This window comes from Lycium ferocissimum, chromosome 10 (genome assembly GCF_029784015.1).
Source record: "Lycium ferocissimum isolate CSIRO_LF1 chromosome 10, AGI_CSIRO_Lferr_CH_V1, whole genome shotgun sequence".
Taxonomy (NCBI): domain Eukaryota; kingdom Viridiplantae; phylum Streptophyta; class Magnoliopsida; order Solanales; family Solanaceae; genus Lycium; species Lycium ferocissimum.
The window spans coordinates 39,439,198-39,462,785 of NC_081351.1; the positions used below are offsets into that span (position 1 = coordinate 39,439,198).

General features: G+C 36.9%; 1 protein-coding gene across 1 annotated transcript; it reads right to left on the minus strand.

Annotated features, from left to right (window-relative positions):
- Positions 1-150: 150 nt before the first annotated feature.
- On the minus strand, positions 151-13,470 carry LOC132034892 (uncharacterized). Its single transcript, XM_059425229.1, has 5 exons — positions 13,264-13,470; positions 11,583-12,002; positions 10,677-10,816; positions 1,654-2,106; positions 151-783 (listed from the first exon to the last, which is right to left on the minus strand). Exons 1-5 carry the CDS (start codon positions 13,355-13,357, stop codon positions 151-153), a joined length of 1,740 nt encoding a protein of 579 aa, XP_059281212.1. The 5' UTR covers positions 13,358-13,470.
- Between the last annotated feature and the right edge of the window lie 10,118 nt (positions 13,471-23,588).

Sequence of the window (23,588 nt, forward strand, 5' to 3'; positions counted from 1 at the left end):
ACATAACACACAATTTTATGTGGGAAATCCTCAAGGAGAAAAAACCGTGGCTAGTCACCAACTGTTATTATTTCTCAATGAAAGATGATTAGTGGAGACAAAATTCACCAATCAAGCCAAGTTTATATTGGCTGCCAAAAGCTCTAACATTTATAGCCTCGCTGAAGAATGTGGTTCTTTTTTCCTTTGTGTTGAAAAGTTGAGACACCAGCGCAGAGCTTTACACGTATGCGAACCAAAATGATATGAAATCAGGTTGCAAATATAGAAACCTACATGTGACACAAGGAAAACACCCACTAGTGAAGGAGCCCATATTTTCTGCCCGGACACGATATACAGCGTTGAAGAAAAGCTGATAATCATGCTTAATATGGAGGCAAGCATGCTTGCAAATCCCCACATTAGTCTTGCTGGCAATTTACTGTGAAAATCTTCTTCTGCATAACGCGAAACCCAAATAGAAAAGAACCATATTAAAGAACTGCACGAAGTGAAGAGCGAGAATGCATTTGACACATAAAAGCAGGTGAGAGCTCTTGTTTCTAAGAAAATTGGAAGTCCACTGTCGCTATGGTGGCCCCCTGGAACTGTAATTGCAGCTGCAAATGCAATGGCAGCAACCAAAGCTGAAACAATAGTGCATGCACTTGCTGTATCTTTCAACCATTTTTCTCCTTCTTTCTTTAAGTTAGCATGTTCCTCTGTAAATAGTTGATCCACTTTCTTACCCTCCTTGTTTAAACGCTCGTAGTAACAAGGCGGTACACATTTCTTCACTTCCTACACACCTCATACAAATACAACGTTACGTTTGAGATTAAATAAATGACTAGTACATACAGGTAAATATAATAGTCTTTTTGTCCTAATTCATGTGGCACGGATTTCGAGAGTCAAACAAATTATATTTCTGACCTTAATTATGTTATATATCTGCTAAATATTTTAAATTGTTAACATTGTGACTCATAGTACGTAGTTTTCATATATGCAATTTATTCAGAAAAACTTAAAAATTCTATGCCAATTCGCGATCAAAGTTAAAAAGTTCGACTCTCTAGATCCAAATGGTGCCCCATAAAGAATGTCACCTTTGGATAATTAGAAATAATTTAACTTCAAAATTCCTCTTTTACCTTTAGGGGTCGTTTGGTAGCTGGTTAGAGTTATGTAGGTATTAGTAATACATGAATTAGTTACGAGAGAATCTATATATTATTTTATGCAGGGTTTAGTTATTCATGTATTAGTTATTTCATCATCTATCTTGCATAAAATAAGTAATACATAGAATTCCCTCATAACTTAAATTAAACATATAGTAGTAATTAGTTATGCAGGTTTCTAAATTGCAAACCAATTCACCATATTAGGAGTACTGTTGAATTTTATGCATAGCAAAAGAATGCTACCAAATATGGTATTAATTACTTATGCAGGATTTAATACATTAATAACTTAGCTTCTCACCAGTACCGAACGACGCCTTAATGAATTGATTTATAATCACACACATGTCTAAGGTTTGTTTTAATTTAGACTACAGATTTTAAAAGTCTTCATTTTTTTTTCTTAAATTTTGTGCCTAATCAAACGATACTACATAAATTGGGACGGAGAAAGCAGTAGATTAATAGCTCAATTACGTACCTCAAACCACTGTAATTCTTGTTGCATCTGAATAGGCACGCCAAAAGTACGATTTAATTTGTTTTCGGGTGATAATTTTCCAGCCAAATGCAACATGGTATTATTAGAGAAATCTATTGAAGCCAGGAGGCGATGCCTGTGATCACTTATTTCATACACCAACTTAAAAGCGTCTTTGCAATGATTTTCTACTGAAATGTGGAATATATTCTTCCCATTTTCGTTGCAACAATAAACTGACGAAGGAAAATTTTTCACAATAATTTCAACAAGCTTGTAGTTGTCGCAAGATGCCGCTTGGAGAAGAGGATCACCAACAATGGAGTTGATCTCTTCCTCCCTTAAACTTTTTAACTTCTTGCAAAGGCATTCTGCTAGTTCAACTGCCTTTTGCTGTTTCCATTCTTTGTCTCGGATGTATACCGGTTCTGATGCAATGCAAAAATAGACATTCTGATGCAATGCAAAAATAGACATGCTTGAATAGAAAAAAGCCATAATTTGAGGGACTAACTAGAGCCTAGAAGTAAAAGCAAATTACTTAAGGTGTCGAATGGTAAACATTTACTTTTGACACTTTAAATTATTCTCAAGTTAATAATTATGCATAAAAAATAAGGAAGGATCGAGTACCAGATAAGTATTGAAAACAGTAAACTTAAATATCTAAGTGTCTAGTTTAGTTTCATTTATCGTTTTATCTTTTGTGTTATGTAGGTATGATTTGTGTATACATTATCAGTATAGTTAGCTTCATATAGTGTGTGCAAAAGGGGTTTGTATAAATGCGTCCAGAAGACTCTATTGGCTCCGATGAAAGTTCACATTTTTAACGTTATTATTAAAGAGTGAGGTCTTCCAGAATATTTGTACTACTCCCTCCATCTCATATTATTTGGCCACTTTTTTTTTTTTGCACGCTCCTTCATAAATTATAAATAAAAGATGTATTTTACTATCTTACTCCTATCTCTCTCTCCAATAAATACTAGTAAGGGTAAGATAGGAAAGATTTAATCAATAAATTATTCTAATCAATATATATTGATTATTTTCAAGAAATTTAATACTAAAGGTAAGATGAGAAAGATTTAGTTAATTTTAGAGATAAGGGTCAAAAAACACACCTTAACTATCATTTTTTTTTTTTTTGAGTTTCATACCTGAAATATCATAAGATTGAGAAAACTACCTAAACTATCACTATCTAGTTTGCAAAACACACCTGAACTAAATGTGTGAGAACTCACTCTCCAAAAGGCAAGTGAAGCTGAAATTTTCTCAAAAAAATTATCCACATGGCATAAGTAATGCCATGGTGGCATCTATGTGGAAATTAAAAAATAATTTTTATTTATAAAAAAAAATTGTATATATTTTTTTTAAAAAAAAACTGCATTATTTTTTTTTTAAAATCAGCATTAAAAAAATCTGGATTTAAAAAAAAAAGGGAAAATACATAAATATCCCCCCAATGTATACTCGGATTAATTATGACGCACTCAACCTTTGCAAGCGACCTATTACCCCCCTGGCCTTATTTTTTCTGTATTTTTGTACCCTTTTTTGGCTGACGTGGCAAAAAAAATTGATGTCCAGTTGCACAGTGGAGAGTGTTGCACACTCTCCGCCACATCGGCGCCACATCAGCGCCACATTGGCACCACGTCAGTGCCACATTGGTGCCACCTAAATTTTATTAAACAAGTATTAAAATTTTAAACAATGCCATCTTCTCCATTGTCACAGCCTGGAGAGCTATCTACATGGCTTCCATGATTATCAAATAATGCAAAGCTCAATTGTAATTCAACTTTAGCACAAACAAACAACTTCAAACAATTTTCACTAGTGTTTTTAAGCTCCAAATAGTAATACCCAGATGACTAAACAACAGTTAATCACAACATCCATTTTTTTTTCTGCTGCCAATTTTCAATCTCAAGAACCCGACAATACGGATATGAGATTTTCACTTTTCAACTTGTTTCAAATCGGCATACAACTTCGGATGTCACATGGTCAACTCGCCATGATCATTGTCGTGGACACAGCGGTCTCCGGTGACCCTACCCAATCGCCTCTTTTTCTTCTTCATAAATCCGCCTCTCAATCACATTATTCTCTTGAATCCCTGACAAATCGCAACGCCATGAAATAAACAACCCAATTTCAACTTCCCAATATCAAAACAAGCTTTAATTACTGCGATAAAGTAAACTCATTTTGGCTCAAACCATAAATCAATCATTTCCCCTTACAATTTCGGAGAAAAAAGAATGGAGCAAGTAATAATGGAGTTCATAGGAGCAAGTAACAATGGAGTTCACGGTAGCTTTCCATTGATTTTACTTGCAAACCAATTTTGACTAACAAATCACCAACATACAAAAATTTCGGATTCAAAATTGGTAACTTGACAACATTTTCGACTACCCATTTCAGATTTAAGAATTCGACTACTCCATTTCAGATTCACAATTGGTAATCCAACAATATTCTCCTCTAATTTTTCTATCATTGGAGGAAAATGCAGGATTGAATCGATAAAATGGAGTTCCGGAAGTGAAGAAAAAGAATGAGAGTGAAGAAGAGTTGCACAAAGAAAAAGAAAGTAAAAAATTGTGAAAGAATAAATAAAAGTAACGTTAGCAAAAGTGAAGAAGAATAAGGGTGGCGGTGGGGTTAGGGGTGGGCGGGGAAAATGAGATGTGGGGTGGAATGATGAAGATGAAGAAGAAGAAGAAGAAGAATAAGGGTTTTGTGATGTGGTGCCAATGTGGCACTAACGTGGCGCCGATGTGGCGGAGAGAGTGCAACACTCTCCACTGTGCAACTGGGCATCTAATTATTTTTGTGCCACGTCAGCCAAAAAATGATACAAAGATACAGAAAAAGTAAGGTCAGGGGGGTAATAGGTCGCACGCAAAGGTTGGGTGCGTCATAGTGTCAGGAAGTATACGTTTGGGGGGGGGGGGGTATTTATGTATTTTATGTAAAAAAAAAATCAAAAAATTTAGAAAATCATAAAAAAATGATTTAGAAAATGGAAAAGTTGATTTTTTTTAAAAAAAATGTGAAAACTAAATAATCAGTTTTTTTTTTTTTTAAATAACTTTTTCATTTTTTAAATTTTTTTTAATTTTCTATAATTTTTGATATTTTTTTACAAAAATTATTATTTTTCAGTTTGTTTTTTAAAACAAATAGATTTTTTTTTTTTTTTTTTTTTTAATTTCCATGTAGATGCCATTGTGACATTATTTATTCACGTGGACAACACTTGATAACATTTTTATATAAAATGGAGAGTGTAGATCATATACCATTCAAGACTAATTTGAGGTGTGTTTTACAAACTAGATAGTGATAGTTTAGGTAATTTTCTCAATCTGCTGATAGTTTAGGTATGAAACTCAAAAAAAGTGATAGTTGGGGTGTGTTTTTGACCCCTATCTCTTAATTTTATCTTGATTTTGTAAATAAACAAGTAATTTGGGACATATATCTTTAGTAATGTGGCCAAATAATATAGGACGGAGGGAATATCATGCTTTCAGTTTATCCCTCTATTACATCATTGGTACCTTCAGATATCAAGAAAGGACCATCTTATATTTTAAAGTACAAGTGGAATTGAAGCACCGGTTCAATCCTGGAAAATGTAGAGGGGAAAACTCGAAAATCTCCGTTGAAAGTGTGTCTCCAAATATGAGGACCTATTGAGAGGCCTATTATTTGCATATATAAGAGTAAATCTTCCGAGTTTGTGAAGAACGAGTAACCCGTTGAAAAAGTGAAATTAGTCTGGGAAGACTTCACAAAATTGGAAAAATAAAAATACAAGGGAAGTCTGTGTTGGCAATAGCCAAAAATGTGATTAATAGCGGATTATATTCCTTATAGTCGCGACTGTCTGTACTGATCAAATGATGGAAAAAACTGCCATCACGAGTATGACAAGTTTTGTCCAGACCACTAACATTGTTTATTTTTTAAGGCAATTGGGAAGGTAGGCGATATGAGTGTAATACGCTGTACGCAAGGAGGATACCGAAAATGAATATAATGCTGAAATTATCAAGAGTATTGAAGGATATGAAAAGATACTTAAATTTAACGGAGGATGAAGAAAATAGTAAACTTAAATGTTTAAGTGTCTAGTTTATTTATTTTTTTGTTATCCTAGGTGCGTGATCTTTGTAGCTAGATATGAATTTTATGTTATCAATGTAGTACGTACAATGAGTGTGTGAAAGGGCTTTGTAAAAATATGTCTAGAAGGCAAGGCTCTAGTGATCACACCGGCGAAAGTCTCCTTTTCTAATCATTCAGAATAGGGAAAACGGTCATAAATACCCCTCTATTTTGAAAAAAAGGCTAAAAATATTCTTTGATTTTATTTTGGGTCAAAAATACATATAATCTTAAAGTTTCGAATATCTACTGTCTTGATGTTAATTATCCAAAATAACCCAAAATTATTTTTTTAAATCCGCTCCATCATTTAATCGACCCATTAAATAATAATCCATAAGATCCCCTTATTCCCCCAATTCCCTCAAACTTCAAACCTACATATTGGGGGGAATAAGGAGATCTTATGAGTTATTATTTAGTTTGGCCGAGTTTACATGATGAAGCGGGTTTAAAAAACTTATTTCGGATTATTTTGGGGGATAGTTTTCGTCTAGACAGGGGTATATTTGAAAACTTTAAGGATGGGAGGAATATTTTTTATCCAAAATAAGTTTGGAGGATATTTTTAGCCTTTTTTCTAAAGTAGAGGGGTATTTTTGACCCTTCTCTCTTCAGAATATTATAATTGTTCTTTGAGTTTATTGTCCTCTTCTGCTTTTTGTGTTTTATGACATTACACCCACCTAGAGTTCTAACAATCAGATCATTTAAAGAGAAAAAAGAAGAGAAAGAGGGAATTACACTTACGTTCAAACAGAGCAATAATAGTAACATAAGCAAAAATCCTAAAGGGGAAAACGTAAAATTTGAAAACTTGTCATTATGGAATTTTTAGTGCTTAAAATCATTGCATTACTTCTCTGGCGAATTTTCTTTCTGAGAGCTGCTAAACTACCACATCAATTTGACTCAAATTTGACCACAACTATGAAAAGATCTTCATAATCTTTCCATGTACAATTTTGAATTAAGATGAATTTTAAGAGGGAACGATAGGAATGACATTAACTAAGTATAAATTATTAAATTTGTCTTGGATACCCATATAAATTTACTATGCTACCCTTAGTTGGGCTATTGTAGCCAACAATAGTGTGACCAAAAGACCTTTCCGTTTCTTTTGAAGGCATGGCAATTTTATTTAATGATTACATAACAACGTGCTAAAGTATACTGAAAACAATAAACCGAATACCAGAAACCTGTGATGTTGAAACTTACCATTTTAACTATATAGAAGAGCCGGTTTGCTCATTTTGTCGTCGTCAGTCACTAAATTTTTTTAACTATATAGAAGAGCCGGTTTGCTCACTTTTTCGTCGTCAGTCACCAAAAAATTGAAAAAAATAAGGTGGGCCCCAACCTTCTTTAATAGTAGAAAAATTATTTAAAAAAAAAGGTGGGACCCAATCTTCTATAATAGTAGGAATAAAAAAATAAATTTAAGGTGGGGCCCACTCTTCTATAATAGTAGAGATTAAAAAAATTAAGGTGAGGTCCGCATGGAGAATTAGGAGACAATTGCTAGGAAAAAAAAATTAAGGTGGGGTCCACTTGAAGAAGTAGGAGACAATTGCAGCAGAAAAAAATAGGATATTTAAATAATGATAATAAGTTCAGAAAATGGTAAAGGTACGCTTAGAGAAAATGTAAAAAAAAGAAGTTCGGAAAAAAAGAAATAACGATTTAAATTGAACACAAAAAAGTCATAAAACCAAAAGGTTTAAAACTTATACCTTTGGGTATAAGTTTAGACACATACGTCTCGCACCAATAATGAGGAATAGCATCAAGAAGAAGAAATATAAACGGTCAAAAATATAATAAGGTCGGCCCCATACTAAAAACACCAAGCAATATAAAAAAAATAAGGTGGGCCCCATACTAAAAACATCAAGCAATATAAAAAAAATAAGGTGGGCCCCATACTAAAAACACCAAGCAATATTAAAAAATAGGAAAAAAAGTAGACCCCACCATCTCCAAACTCATGTAAAAAAAAAAAGTGGACCCCATATTACAAAAATCAAGCAATATAAAAAAAAAAAAAGAATTCCATATTAAAAAAACAAGCAATGTTAAAAAAAAAAAAACGTGCACCCCATATTAAAAAATCAAACAATATTCATGTAATTCCCAAAGTATCCCCATTAAGTCAATAATGGTGGATTCATTGCCACGTGCGTATTAACCCATTAGTGGGAGCAAATGAAATTATTGTATAGCAAAAAACATGGACCCTATATTATTGCTTTTCTTCAAAAGGTTAGGTAGCCAAAGCATATAATTTTTTTTTCCCTTATATTAGCCTAAAATCTAATCTAGATATTTAACTGTTATATTTGTTATTCTGCCATGTCATTTATTTGTTATGTTTACTAAAATAAATATACTTAAAATATTTATATTTTAAAATAAGATAGAATTTAATTACTTTTTCATTTTTTTCTTACTCTAATAAATGTGAAAAGAGATTAATGTCGTAAAAGAAAAAATAATATTAAATGAAGATCAAATAATTAATAAGGTAAATTAGTCAAATTATAATTCTAATTGATGTTTCCTTAAAAAACCATGCAAAAGACAACATGACAAGTAAAATGAGCTAAACCAAGAATATTTACCAAAAATTAAAAAATAGTAGTTGTTCGTTTAAATAGAAAATCAAATTTCTACTTTGTTTCGTTTTAAACATGTAAAATTAATTTAATAATTTGACTTAGAATTATCCAAATCAAAATTTGATAAAAAATAATAAGTATTGTTTAGGTCTAATCTACATACATTAACAATAGAATATTTTACACCTTTAAATTAATCGAATTAAAATTCAAAGTATGTTGATGCTTAAATATTGCTATTGTTTTATCAAAAAAAGAGGAAAATAGTTTCCTTTTAAACAAGTCTTCTCTTTTAAAAAGTATTAATAAATTTTTGCCAACTTTGTATTCGTAGCAAACACTAATATAATAAAGTTTTGTATACGGAGCACAAACTACAATGTTATATTAATCGTGTTTTGGACACAGTGTGTGTGTGTGTGTGTGTATATATATATATGCATAAAAACAGTGCAAACTTATGTATGTTTATTAGCAATATAAAATATATATATTATTACTACCCAAATCTATTCACATAAACGTAAATACACTATGTCCAAAAGTATTGGGTCGTGATGTGCACGGTATACGCTCATCTCATATTTCCTAGAGATGGTAGAAGACGAAAGCAACTTCTGGATCACTAGCTATGAATGCATAAAAAATAAAAAGTAACATACATAAATTTTTGGTATTTCACTGAGTACCTTTTTTTTTTTTTTTTTTTTTTTCCTTCTTCATATTCTTTTTAATTTTTGTCACCGCAAATTAATTTTCTGAAAATGTGTGCTTGTATTAGTCAAGTAGAAAACGCACCGTTGGGACTTGGGTTATCCAGATGTGGTTTGTTGCCAACGTTTTCAATATCATTGATATTTGCTCTTGGTCGACGAATATTTGTCGCTATAACTTTTCTTGGCAATCAGAAACACAAGATAAAGGAAGTTAATAACATAAGTCTTAGGCACATGAGGATTGCTCGGTTGGTAAAGCATTTCCACCCACGACTAGTATGTTCAGGGTTCGAGTCACACCGGAAGGGAAGTGTGAAAATACTATAGTTCCTCCAAAATAAATTTACGTACGTCTCTTAACATTACTCTCTCCGTCCGTGTTTACTTGTTCATGTTTGACTTGACACAACCCTTAAGAAGCAATAAATTAAATCATGATTTTACTATATATCACCCCCAGTTTTTATGAGTTATCTCACTCATTGGGCAATGAATTGAAAATAATTACTACTTAATGATGAGGGCAAAATAGGAAATATGATAAATTATCTCTTGATTTTCAAACTGGACAACTAAATATGAACATCTGTTTTTAGTACAGTGGACAAGTAAAATGGACGGAGGGATTATTATCTAAGGAAAGTTTTAGATATACTTCTTTCCAAATTTGCCATTGTAATGCTTTACTCTCTTAGGTTTGTTAATAATATATCGTACTTATCTCCCTTATTTTAATTTGTATTTCAACCAATTTGTTTTAAAGGAAAAAAAAATTATATATTCCACTTTTACCTTTTTGTAACTTTAATTATTTGATAAAATGTTTTATAGCACCTACATTCCCAGAAAGAAATTGCTATATTTCAATTATGGAACAGAATTTGCAAAGAAAATTATTGAAAATTTATTCGTAAAAACTATTTTCTTTATAAAATCATTAATTTAGAGAAGCAAGTGCAATACTTTAAACCACGAAATTAAGTGTAACAAAGACAAACTTGGAGGAATGTATCTGAAATTATCACTATTTTCTTTTAAGTATTTTTAAAAAGCTCGGTTGAACTAGGGCCAAAAATAAATAAATAAAAAACGGTAACATGAGGTGTGTCTGAACGTGAAAAAATAACAATAATTTGATAAAATGTTTTGTAGCACCTACCTTCCCTTAAAAATATTGCTATATTTCAATGACGGAACAGATTTTGCAAACAGAGTTGTGGAAAAATTTTTACGTAAAAACAATTTTCTTTACAAAAACATCAATTTTAGAGAGGTAGTGATACTTTAAAGTTTAAACCACAAGGAAATTAAGCGTAACAAAGACAAATTTGGAGGAATGTCTCCAAAATTACGTCTATTTTCTTTTAAGTATTTTAAAAAAAGCTCGATTGAGCTGGGGGAAAAAATAAATAAATAAAAAATGGTAACATGAGGTGAGTTTGGACGTGAAAAAAAACAAAAACAAAAAAGAGGAAATTGAACTCACAATTGAATATTTGCTTCCCAATGCTTGGACTGTGTCACATAGTGCATTTACCTTTGTAGCCAGCAGCCTCAAAGGAGATAATTCATTTGAACTATATTTGGCTAAATCAGGAAACTTTTCAATTAATTCTGTAGCTAAATCTGCAAAATAGATGTAATACTAAGAAGCATTTCAATTAATTCTGTAAAGAAATCTGCAAAAAAACTTGTCACCCCAAAACTCTAATTAAGTTAGTCGGTAAGTTTTTATTAAAAGGTAAACTTTTTTTTAAAAAAAAAAACATTCATGCATTATGTAGAATTCTTACGTTTTACATTTAATTAGTCAAATAATGATCAAACAATGAAATAAGATGATCCAATAGTATTTCCCCGTTTCAATTAATGTGATGGATTGACGGTCTTTGATTGAGCACCGAATTTAAGAATATATATATATATATATTAAAATTAATGGTCTAAAACATACTTTGTTATATTTGTGACTATAAAAGCAAGTCATTAAATGTAAAAGAAAAGTTTAAAGTTAAATTACTTTCAAATAATTCTTTTTAAAAATTGTACTCCCTCCGTTCGCTTTTTACTGGTTACATTTCGCTTCTTGAGAGTCAAATTACTTGACTTTTGACCAACATTTTAAGATATATTTTGTCATCATATTAATATGAGAAGAATTATAACTTATAGTGTTTTACCTATAGTTTTCAAAATCCAAATTTTAATTTTAAAATATTAAATTACTGTATTCAAAATAGTTTAAAAAATTAGTGAAATTAACTCTCGAGAAGCGAAATGTGACAAATAAAAGTGAACCAAGAAATGTTACGAGTAATAAGGGAAAGACTTCATAAAATGGAGTGGAGGAGTAACCTATATTCACGAAAATTTAAAGAAGATGTAAACTCACCGTACAAGTCCGAACGGATCAATCTGTAAAGCAGCCTAACGCCAGCACGACCCGTATAAGGAGCAGGATCCGTGGTAACTTTGAAGAAGTAACGAACCAAATCGACAAATTCATAACCATATTCAGCTGCTACATGAATCGGATAAAGACCGTTGACGGATGCAACATGAGGCAAATTAGAGTTTGTGTTGACAAGAATTTTTGATGCATATAAATTGCAAAAACGAGCAGCATAATGAAGAGGTGTTTCCCCAACACATTCTTTTATGGCTAATGCATCACCCGCAATTTCAACCATAAATTGCAAAGACTTCTCGACGTCATCCTTCAACCCAACAGAATCGTGAAGTGCTTTGTGTAACAGAGTGATCTTAGCTCTAGTTTCTTCCTCCTCAATTATTGGCTGCATTGTGCTGCCTTCTGCAAAATGGTTCATGGTAATTACGCAAAAGAGAGAGATTGATAATTGAGAAGGTTATATTGATATAGACATATATAATAGGGAAAAGGGCCAAAAATGCCGGGACAATTTTGCCCTTGAACTATTCGAATGGGGCAATTTTTCCCTTGTTCTATATGCCCTTGAACTAAAAAGGCATATAGAAAAATCGCAGTCAAACGAAACTCATTTGATTCTCGAGATCCGAAAGATATTTCATAAATTTTAACAGAAGGAATATAAGCAAAAGGATACAAGGCTCCACTACCCAAACGGGATGTTAAATTATTTTCCGTCACTTTCGTTCTATATGGATGTTTTTTCACAACACTTCCTTTATTCATGTTCAAACAATTACGATAGATTTTCATATTTGAAAACAAATTAAATTAACTTTAAACTTTCAATTTTATCCGTAATGATATTATTCTATAGCCACACAAGTATTTATGATTTATTTGACACCACAAGTTACAAAATATTTTTGAGTTATTGGTATCAGGTTATTGGTTTAACAGTTTTCAAATGATTTTGTGTTTTTTTGTCATATTGACCTATCGATTCGGTTATTGTTTGTTTGTTTTTTTTTTTTTTTTTTAAAATATTGACCTATAGTTTCAGTTATCGATTCTTTGAGTTGAACCGATAACCCAATAAGGTCCTGTTAAATCTACATTTTATTCTTGATTATCAAAAAGTGACTTTAGTAGTAAAATCCCGATGAATCGACAAAATTTCAAATTGACCGGCAAAACTTTCCTTGTCATAATAATCACCAGGATTTCTAGCCAAATCTTGACGAACGGCTAGTTATTTTTAAGTTGATGGCAAAATTTGCCTTGTCACGAATTATTACTTGGATTTGTGGTCATATCCTTGCAACTCACCAGAATTACTACCACAAATCACTAGAATTGGCTACAAATCCTGACGAGTGACCTTAATTTGCAGTGTAAAAATTTCACCAATACAACTTTTTGCCTCAAATTTGTTCAAATCAACTCCAAATTTGATATATAGCATTTATATCAATCCAAATTTTATATACACCTTATTAATATCGATCCCATCAATTTTCAATTGCAGATTCAGCTTAAATCTTCAAAAATTATTGACCTACTTTGTTTTCTATTAACAAACTTTCTTAAGCTAAAACAATCCAATTTGGATCGTTTATACTATACCATAGGAGTAGTAAACTACCATAAGAGTAAGATCAGAATAAATAAAAAGCTAACTAACCTTGAGATCGGTGTATGGACATAGGGCAGCAGATTTTCTCCAATTCAAACCAAACATCTCTAGCACTCACTTTGTCCGCCACCTTTTGAAGCATTTCTTCATTGAGAGAGCTAAAAAATCCACCCTTTTGTTTACCCTGAATTTAGGTAACAATTGAATTTGTAAGTGAGGTATAAGATATGTGAATGAATTTTAATCTATTTTTGGTTGATATGAAATATCTATGATTCGTATGCCTATATATATATATATATATATATATATTTATATATAGATATATGCTAATGCCTTGAATAAGTATATTGATTTTGGTGATTGAGCTAAGTATACACGCATATATATGGCAATCTATTGTACTGAGTGGATGAACAAAGCCAAAAAGCACTGTAGATCCGGATCAAAATCAGAGAGAGAGAGAGAGAGTTTCAATATATTTTCTACTACAATGTTCTAAATCTGAAAAAGCCCACCCCATAAAGTAGGAAAATGTTCTCTATTTATAGGTTTGCCTCATGGGCCTTGAATACAATGCAAAGCCTTTTAGAATAAAGAAACCCTAAAAGGATAAGATAGGACCCGTACGGTTCGACACCCGTACGGTTGTAAGTACAATATGACAGAACGGTCTTAACGCGTGGCAGCACCGCAACTGGTTCACCGGACCAACAACCACGTTCAGTTCGGACATGGAGAAACCGGACTAACGGCCACGTAAACTTGACATAGATAAACCGGACTAACGGCCATGTAAACTTGACTTGGAGAAACCGGACTAACAGATACACTTCTCTCATCTCGGGTCAGCCGCATTCTGTGCAATCCCCCCGGTCTGAAGAAAAGACCGAATATACAACTCGTCCTCATTTGGTCCTACCCTCGGACCCCGGTCTCACCGGTCTTGCATTGACCCGATTTTTACCGTATACAGATAGTCCCCATACTTTTCGGACCGTAGTTTTACCAGAGTAATGGGAAGTGGATTAGTCACAAAATCGATGGTTTCATAAGCTCGTTCTTGTCTTTTAATTTTGGCGGGAACAGTTATGTCACGTCCTTCTGACATCGACCTCTTGTCTCGTCCCGAATGGCCGACCTCTGGAACCGCCGTAACACACGTCACTTCATATCATGTCTCATTAATTGTGAGACACGTGTTGACGCCCGATTGGCTGCCCTCTGTAGCCGCTACAATTCCCACACCTATATAAGGCCCTTAACCATTTCACTTTTCCACTTTCACTTCTTCACTTCTTCATTTCTTGCTCCTGATCGTTTCATTTCTTAATTTCTGGCTCATTTGATCGTAAGAAGCCAACTTTCCAACTTCTCCATTTGCTATTTTTGACCGAAAGTGCATCTTTGCTACCTCTTTCATTTGTCATTTTGCATTCTTCAACTGCTTTTTTTTTCATTCTTTTTATATTTCCTCCAACTGTTTCGTTTCCCACTTCAAATTCTTAAATCTTCTCTTTCACACCTTCCAAATGTCTGCCAACACTGAAACTACTTCCCAGGACGTTCCCTCGATTTCTTCTCAGGGAGCCGAGCTAGCCTCAAAACCCGAGGAGAAAACTTTCGTTGAACCGACTGCCTTGGACATAGTGAAACCAGGCCCAACTACAACAAAGAATTTGACATCGAGAAGCCATCCCCAATCGCGGATAGGGGTTTCGACGTAAGGCGATACCCTTCGTCTATTACGGAAGATAAACTTGACCAGGTCCGGGCCGAATGCGGATGGGATAACCGTCCGGTGCAAGTGTTCTCCCTTGGGCCTGATGAGTCTATTACCGATCATAGAGAAGGTTTCTATACGTTTACACTTATCCATTTACGCTCAAACTCAACCCTCCAATCGACCCGGTTATTTTGGAGATGTGCCGGACATACAATGTGACTTTGGCCCAAATTGGGCTGATTATCTGGAGGACCGTGGCCTGCCTCCGGTTACTAGCCAATAACGTCAAAAGGGAATTCACAATGGCGCACTTCATCCGGTTATATTCCCCGAGACTCTTCCGAAGGGGCGTGATAAAGCTCGCAAAGCGAGGTCAGAACTCGATCTTTTCCAAACTCGATGAGGACAGAGACTGAGGGTGGTTGGAACGTTATGTCCGGGTAAGAACCGCAGACATTATTCCGATCGAGTACATGCCCTTTCTGGAGAGGTGGAACGATAGACGTAAGTTTCTCAGTTCTTCCTTCTATAATTATTCTTCCTCCATGCTTTGTCAATACTTGCTCCCATGCATACACGTGATTTCTCCCCTTTTTTCTGTTTATCAGCCGAGGCATGGATACCTCCGGCCGTCCAGAACATGACCGAATGGGTTAGAGTAATCATCGGTCAACATACTCATGAACATCAGACATGAGGGGACCCGTCGCGTGGCCGATAGGTTGCCTAAAATCACGGTAATCTTCTCCTTGATTTGGTATATATTGCATCCTCTCATTTTTCCTTTTCTTTTTATAACCCCTTCGGTATTCAAAGTTTACCCGAAGGGCTCGGTGGAGCCAAGACCGGAATCGCATGGCCGAGCTTTCGCCGCACCGGTTCCCCGAGTTTGATATGGCGGGGTCATCTCGGCTCATTGTCGCCGATGCAAGAGACGGAGAAAGCCCTCGGACAAAGGGCAGAAACCAAGGAAAAGGCAAAGAGCGTTGTTCGGACTCTGAGGGATGAATCAGAGCCCGACTTTCTTTTTCGAAGGGTCGATGAAGGCCCCTCCGTCGCCTCTGTTCCGGAGGAGGAAGCCACCATTCCGCCCTTCCCTATAACTGAAGAAGGACCTTCCATTCTGGCTCAAGACACAAAGGGGGAAGAAGTTCTTTTTCCAACTCCTCTAAGGTCAATTGAATTCATTGACATTTTCGGTGACGTTCACCCGAGGGAATTCCCTGAGAGCCTAGAAGATCTGGGCCATCTTTGAATATTGTGGCCGAACAAAGAGCAGAGTCGACCCCTGATGCCGAGGCTCCAATGGATACCAGCCCACTGCCTGATGGTGACGCAACTGCAACATTCGAGGCACCTGCTTCTACCGAGACCGCTGGGTCTACTCCAACTTCTCCTACTTCTGCGCCGAGGTCTGATAACCTCGATGACATGTTCTCGGATACCCCTCCAGCAACCGGGGAAGCTGCTGGTTTCGGACATCTCCCAATTCCTCGAGCCACGAGGGCAGCTACCCGAGCCACCGAATCGGGTGCGAGAGATAGTCTTGTAAGTATCTTTCCGGCCCCTAGCATGGAACCGAGAAGGACAAGGTCAGCCATAGTCACTGTCCCCGAAGATTGCAGCTTTTTGTCCCGTCCCATGGGAGTAGCAAGCTATCTGAGGCCTCTCATTTCGGACTCGGATAAAAGAAAGATGGCCGAAGTCCCCTAGCAGTGCCTCATTAATGAGGGCATGCACGCAGGCAACCGGGTAAGCTTATCATCCAATCTTTCCATAATTCAATGTGATCCTCAGCTCTAGCTTTATCCAAGTTTAACTTTATTTGTTTCTTCTGCAGAGTGTTGTGCTCGTCAATGAGGCCTTTATCCGTGCTCAGCACGAGGTTGACGACTTAAAGGGCCAGCTGGATGCCCAGGGTCGTGAAACGGAGAAGTTCCAGCACCTTCTGCGAGAAAAAGAAGATCAATTGAGCCGGGCCGCTGCCTTTTCCAACCTTCAACCCGAGCTCGAAGCGGCGAAGGCCGAAAACCTTCATTTGAAGGCTGAGTTGGCCGGAATGGTTGAAAAGAACCAGCTCCTGGAAGCGGATAAGGCCGGCCTTAGCCAAGACAATGCCCGTTTTACTTCGAGGCTAGGGGAACTCGAGGCCACTATCTCCCAACTTCGAAGTGAACTTGATTCGGTTAAGGCCGATGTAGTGAAAATGGCAGAGAGGCATCGGCTACTTGAATCTGAAAATGCTAAAGACAAGGAGAAGTTGAAGGTGGTCGAGCAGAAGGCCGAGGCTCAAGCCCGGATTAGTGACGAGCTTAAGAGTAAGTTTGAGGAGGCAGCCTGTCACACCCCACCTTAGGTAAGGAGTGATTGGCACCGGGCACCTTGCGAAAATCGAGCGAACCAACTTACAACTCACATCCTCTATGTCTCGAATGGCAACAATAAGATCAAGAGGAAAAATATGAACATAATACCATGCATAAGTAAATGTACAATGGACCCATGATGCCGACATTACTACTGTCACACTATGACTAAGTTGTACACGAGGCGTCTGGCAAAGCCTCATGAACATGACTGAGGTATACAGGTCGGGACAGAGCCCTCGGCGTACCCTTAACACAATTCATATATATATATATATATATATATATATAGACTTCGACTCGGCAATGCTCCAGGAAGAAGTGGAGCCACCACTCGAACCCGATGCTTGAAGGCGACCTACGATGAAAGATCCTCGTCTCGTCTATCTACACCTGCGGGCATGAACGCAGCGTCCACAAGAAAGGACATCAGTACGAGTAATGTACTGAGTATGTAAGGCATGAATAGTAACATAGGAAGAGATACCGAACATGGAAAATACTATTATGAACATATGAAGATAAAGTAATATAAAAGAGATCAACCTGTGCCTCTGAATGCCCTTTTAAGGCGAATGTCGTGTATGCTTAGCTTTTAAAGAAAACCTTTTCCATACATATCCATATATAATATGTCGTCCGGCCGTTAAGGCTCGGTAATACATATATATACACATAGCATCTTGTATGGTATTATCTTACCCGGTCATGTAGGCTCGGTATCATCTTACCCGGCCCTTTCGGGACTCGGTGTTATCTTACTCGGCCCTTTCGGGACTCAATGTTATCTTACTCGGCCATATAGGCTCGATATTATCCCTAGCTGATCAGTGGGATGCAATTCATTCATACATACATATACATTAAAATACATAACTAAAATCAACATCATCATTACCATTATCATCATATCATTCCTGAAGGATTAACCATTGTAGATGAAATCGACGATGTCACGGGAATCCTGAGAATCATGAACTTAGATAACATTGTAAATAGAATCATTATCTTCGCTATAGCTCAACTCGAAGGAACGAATAACATGAGGTGAGACCATCAACAATAAGTAAGATCTAGGGATTCATGGAATGGCTCAATAATCTCATAATGCCCTCAAATCATAGCTTTAGAATTTCTAGAAGAGGATCATCATCATCGTCACAACCATCATAGAGCAATATTCTCATCTTTGACATCATCATTATCATTGCGAAAATGTGTTCATCGTTGTTATCATAAGAGCGTACGGAGTCATAAATCGCTAGCTTGGAAAATACGAACATTTTGGAAAACATTTATGAATTATTAGGAAAGGAATTATGCCTTTGAATTGTAAACTTCTAACCTTGAAAACAAGGAGGCTATGAAAACATTTATGGAATTATAATCATAGGAATTATGCCTTTGAAAGAAAAGGGACAAGCCTTAACATACCTTTCGGTCGCCTTAGTCGTTCAACGTTTATCCTTCCAAGCTCTTTAATCTACATATAAACCATTTATACTATTATTAGGCTCAATTTCATACGCTCATCTTAAGCTTTCAATTTAATTAGTTTAGAATGCGCGAAATTCGGGCGGCACCTCCCGTTTTTATATGCAAGCTTCCGAAATCACAATCCAACAACCAACAACAACAACAATACCAACATCAATAATATCATTTCCAACACCAATATGTACCATAAAAGCCATTATGCGCGTTGTTTTCTAACTTCATAACTAACAACTTACGACACAATTATTTAACGACTTTATCTAAAGTAAATAAGGCTTAAATAATACCAAAGAGAAAGATTCATACCTTCTTTCTTTTTAAGACAGCTATATCTCAATATCGCTAAAATTCACCAAAACAACAACTAGAATCACAACCATGCGTTACCGGACCTAAACTACTACTCATTACTTGAAAATTGCTCAATTTTGATTCCCTCACTTTCTCTCTTCTAATTTCTAGAGTTTTCTAGGAAAATCGATGATGAAAGAGGGTTATTACCCTTTTATAGGGGGGTCAAATTGGTCGGGTTCCGCGCGATCAGAGCACCTTCGCTCTCTGTCAGCCGAACTTGTAACGTCCATAATTCTTTACTACGATGTCCTATCAATGAGCAGTTTATTGCATTGAAAACTAGACTCGACGAGCTTCATTTTAGGCTTTTCTTTCACCTTAAAACAATTCATATGCTAAGAGATATTCGTCTCCCAAGTTGGCCCAAAATTTTCACACGAAACTTTACCCATCCTTTCCCCAAAGTCGTACTACTCTATTTCTTCCACTCATTTCCTTATAAAACCTTTTGGTATACCTTGAATACATCCTTCACTCATTAAATGTACTTGATAATGTTTGCTTATATTTCAAAGTGGTTTTACTTAACCATAACTCAATGTACTTATGTTTCAAGTTTGACAAATGCTTCTTTGAAGATACGGGGTGTAACACAGCCGAGGCCAATGACTTGCTTCAGGCCGAGCTCGAGTCGGCTACCCAAATTCAAAGAATTCTTGAAGAAGAGAGATCAGAACTGGCGGCTAAATTGGAAAAAGTTGAGGCCGACTTAGAAGAGTCTCTTAAGGATGTGGAGGCTTCCGATACTCGTACTACGATTGTGGTTGAGTATGAGCGGTGGAAATCCCGGAGGGCTACCCTTGAACAGGCTCAACAAGCATTAGGGGACCTCCCGGCTTAGATACTCGAGGCCAAAACAATGGAGGAGGAGGCTAAGAAAGCCCTTGACACTGAGTCTGAGGATTCCGAGCGAACAGTTTCCGAGAACTCCTGCTCCAGTCGTACCGGGTAGATCAGGACCTGCACTAGCCTTTATTTTGTTTTTGCCTTTTGATTTGTTTTTGCTTTTTGACTTTATGGAAAGTTCAAATGTAAAAACCCTTCGTATATGGAATGTGCATTTTCCTTTTGATTGTCTCTTTATTCTTTTATCCGAATGCTTGTTATGACCTTTGCCTTAATCGCTTATCCCATTAAGAATAATCAAAGGTTCGGAGTCATTTTTTTACGGGCTGTGCCTAAGTGTTGGCTTTTTTCTTCGTTCGGTACATTTTTATCTGAGGATTTGATCGAGTGATTTGCCCGTTGGACTTATTTATGCTTTGTGAATTCAGACGTCTCCGAATCACGTTAGGCATTTTAGGGTCGATGTTTTTCGACCGCTTACTTATCACAGATTAGGTTCAGACACCTGAACCCCTGCCTTGTCAAATTTTGATATGGCAGTCCCCATTTCGAGGGTGTTAAAATATTTTGGCTTGGTTCAACGCGACCTTGTTGCCTTTGTTGAATTTTGACGGTAGTCGCCGGTGTAGGGTATTTTGACAAAATGATGCCGAATTTCGACGGTAGTCCACGGTGTAGGGTATTTAATAAGAAGACACGTCTGAGATGAATTTTTCATAATTTTCTTTATATTGTAAGTATTCGCACGTACATAATATGAGGACTTCATCCGTTTCCTTTTGTTTTTACCGTAGCAAATACTAAGCGGACACGATTCGTTCTGATCGTTTGGTCCTTACATCGAAACCTAACACAGAAGGTCTGGATTAGACAAAGGTGGGAAATATAAAATTTTGAGGACTTCTCCGAGGTAGCACTTAACAGTGTTCTTTCATTTTCTTTGTGGTCGAACTCATTTTAACTTCCTGGTGTCAGCCTCGATGTGGGTATGATAGTCCCCTAGTGTTTATCCGAGCCTCGTGATCGGGTAAGTACTATCAAGTCCCGGATACTTTGCCTCGTTTTCATCAAGTAACATGTTGTACTTGCTGCCTCATTAAAAACCTTATCGGAAAACCTACGTCGGGACAAAACCGTACTAAGGAAAAGAGTGCAACACGTGTTTTCAGACCTAACTTCATCCGGTACTCGACTTACTATAAAAAAGAAGACAGGTTAACAATACAAAATGATCACAAGGGTTGGCATCCATACCTTAGCAGTAGTATCTTATCAAATGAGCCACATTCTAGTTATTCCAGCTGGTACGACCCTTTGCCCGTTATTCCTGTTATCTTGTACGGCCCTTCCCAGTTTGGACCCAACTTTCCGTCGTTGGGATTCTTGGTGTTCAAAGTAACTTTCCAAAGCACCAAGCCCTCAACTTGGAAATGTCAAAAATTGACCCTCCGGTTGTAGTACCTCTCCATTCTCTATTTCTGAGCTTCGGACCGACGCATTTTCGCGTAGTTCATCCGCGAGGTCGAGTTTTATGGCCATGGCCTCCTCGTTTGACCCACTGGTGGCATATTTGAATCGGAGGCTCGGTTTGCCAACTTCTACTGGGATGAGAGCCTTGGCCCCGTAAAACAACGAGAAAGGCATTTCTCTCGTGCTTGATTTTGATGTAGTTCTGTAAGGCCATAATACCTCCGCTAGAACTTCCCTTCGCTGATGTTTTGATGTTTCAAGTCTTTTCCTCAGATTTTGAATTATTATTTTATTCATGGATTCCGCCTGTCCGTTTGCACTTGGGTGATACGGAGTTGATACAATTTTCTTGATCTTCAACCCTTCGAGGAAATTATTGACCTTGCTCCCAACGAACTGAGAGCCGTTATCACAAGTTATTTCGGCCGAGATGCCGAAACGATAGATAATATGGTCCCATATCAAGTCAATAACCTCTTTTTCTCTAATCTTTTTGAAGGCCTGCGCTTCAACCCATTTGGAGAAATCATCAGTCATAAACAAAATGAAACGGGCCTTACCTGGTGCCCATGGCAAAGGACCAACGATATCCATTCCCCACTTCATGAAAGGCCAAGGTGATATCACTGGGTGTAGCAATTCCCCGGGCTGATGGATCATCGGGGCATGCCTTTGACACCCACCGCATTTTCGAACAAAATTCTTCGAGTCCTCCTCCATCCGGTTTCATTAATCGGCTCTGATAATTTTTCGAACCAAGGCTTCTGCACCGGAGTGATTACCGCAGGTACCTTCGTGGACTTCTCTCATTACATAATCGGTTTCTCCGAGACCCAAACACTTGGCCAGGGGTCCAAAGAAAGACCGTTGATACAATTGACCGTCTATTAGCGAAGCCGTCCGCTTTTGTCCTCGGTGGCCGTGATTCTTTTAGGGTCGCTCCCGGAGCTTTCCATCTTGCAAGTAGTCGATGTATTTGTTGCGCCAATCCCAATTTAGACCCATCATGTTTATCTCGGCATGCCCGTTTTCTATCGCCGAATTCATCAACTGCACTATGGTACCTGGGTTGATTTCCTCCGACCGAAGAGCCCAAATGGCGAGTGCGTCGCCTTTCGTTGTTACCTCGCTCCCCGGGTACATACGATGGTCCACTCTTAAACCGGTGCGCATCCACCGAGTTTTTCCAAATATCTTTGCATTCGTTCATCCTTAACCTCGAAGACGCCATTCACTCAAGTTAACGACCAAAAGAGAGTCGCGCATTTTGCTTCGATTATTTTCGGCCCCGTACTCCAAGCCAATTCCAAACCTGCAATCATAGCCTCATACTCCGCTTCATTATTAGTCAATTTAATAGTTCTAATCGGCACGAATGGCATCGCCGGAGGGTTTTAAGGACGATGCCCGGCCGGAACCTTTAGGTTCGAGGCCCCGTCCGTGATAATGACCGGATGATAACTTCGAAGGGTTGCCTCGAGGTTAGCTCTTTCTCAACCTTGGGATTATAAGCGAGGGTAAAATCTGCCACAAAGTCGGCCAAAATTCTGAGACAATAGTGTCCCGGTTTTATATTCGATATCATATCCGCTAATCTCTATGGCCCATTCGTCGGTCACTCGATAATTCCGGTTTATGCATGACATTCTTTAGTGGGTAAGTAGTTACTACACATATCGGATGGCATTGAAAGTAAGGTTTCGGTTTTGGAAGCACTTACCGCCCAAAGCCAACTTTTCGAGGTGGGGATAACGAGTCTCCGCATCCCCTAAAGTCCTACTCACATAATATATTGAAAATTGTGTACCTACTTCTTCTCGGACCAAAACACCTGTCACACCCCAATCTTGATAGGGCATGACGGGCACCCGACTCTCATCAGAGTCCAGCGAACCCTTAGATATTCGCTCTATCAAGCCTGTCATTTCAAAAACTTTTAAGAACATAAAACTTTTCCAAATAGAAATCATTATCTTTATAACGATTATGAAAACTTTCAATCAAATAAGTACTTTAAGCCAATTGAAATCATCTAAAATACATACTTTTTAAAATTCACAAATGACTCACCGACATCACTTTGTTGACATCTCGACAAACAACCCCGGAACCTT

What these genes read in the sequence shown, in the direction of transcription:
- LOC132034892 (XM_059425229.1), bottom strand. Translation starts at nt 13,357, where the DNA reads ATGCTTCAAAAGGTGGCGGACAAAGTGAGTGCTAGAGATGTTTGGTTT. An exon ending in GTCCATACACCGATCTCAAG is followed by an intron (nt 12,003 to 13,263) that starts GTTAGTTAGCTT and finishes ACCATTTTGCAG; the next exon opens with AAGGCAGCACAATGCAGCCA. An exon ending in TGGGAAGCAAATATTCAATT is followed by an intron (nt 2,107 to 10,676) that starts GTGAGTTCAATT and finishes GCATTGCATCAG; the next exon opens with AATGTCTATTTTTGCATTGC.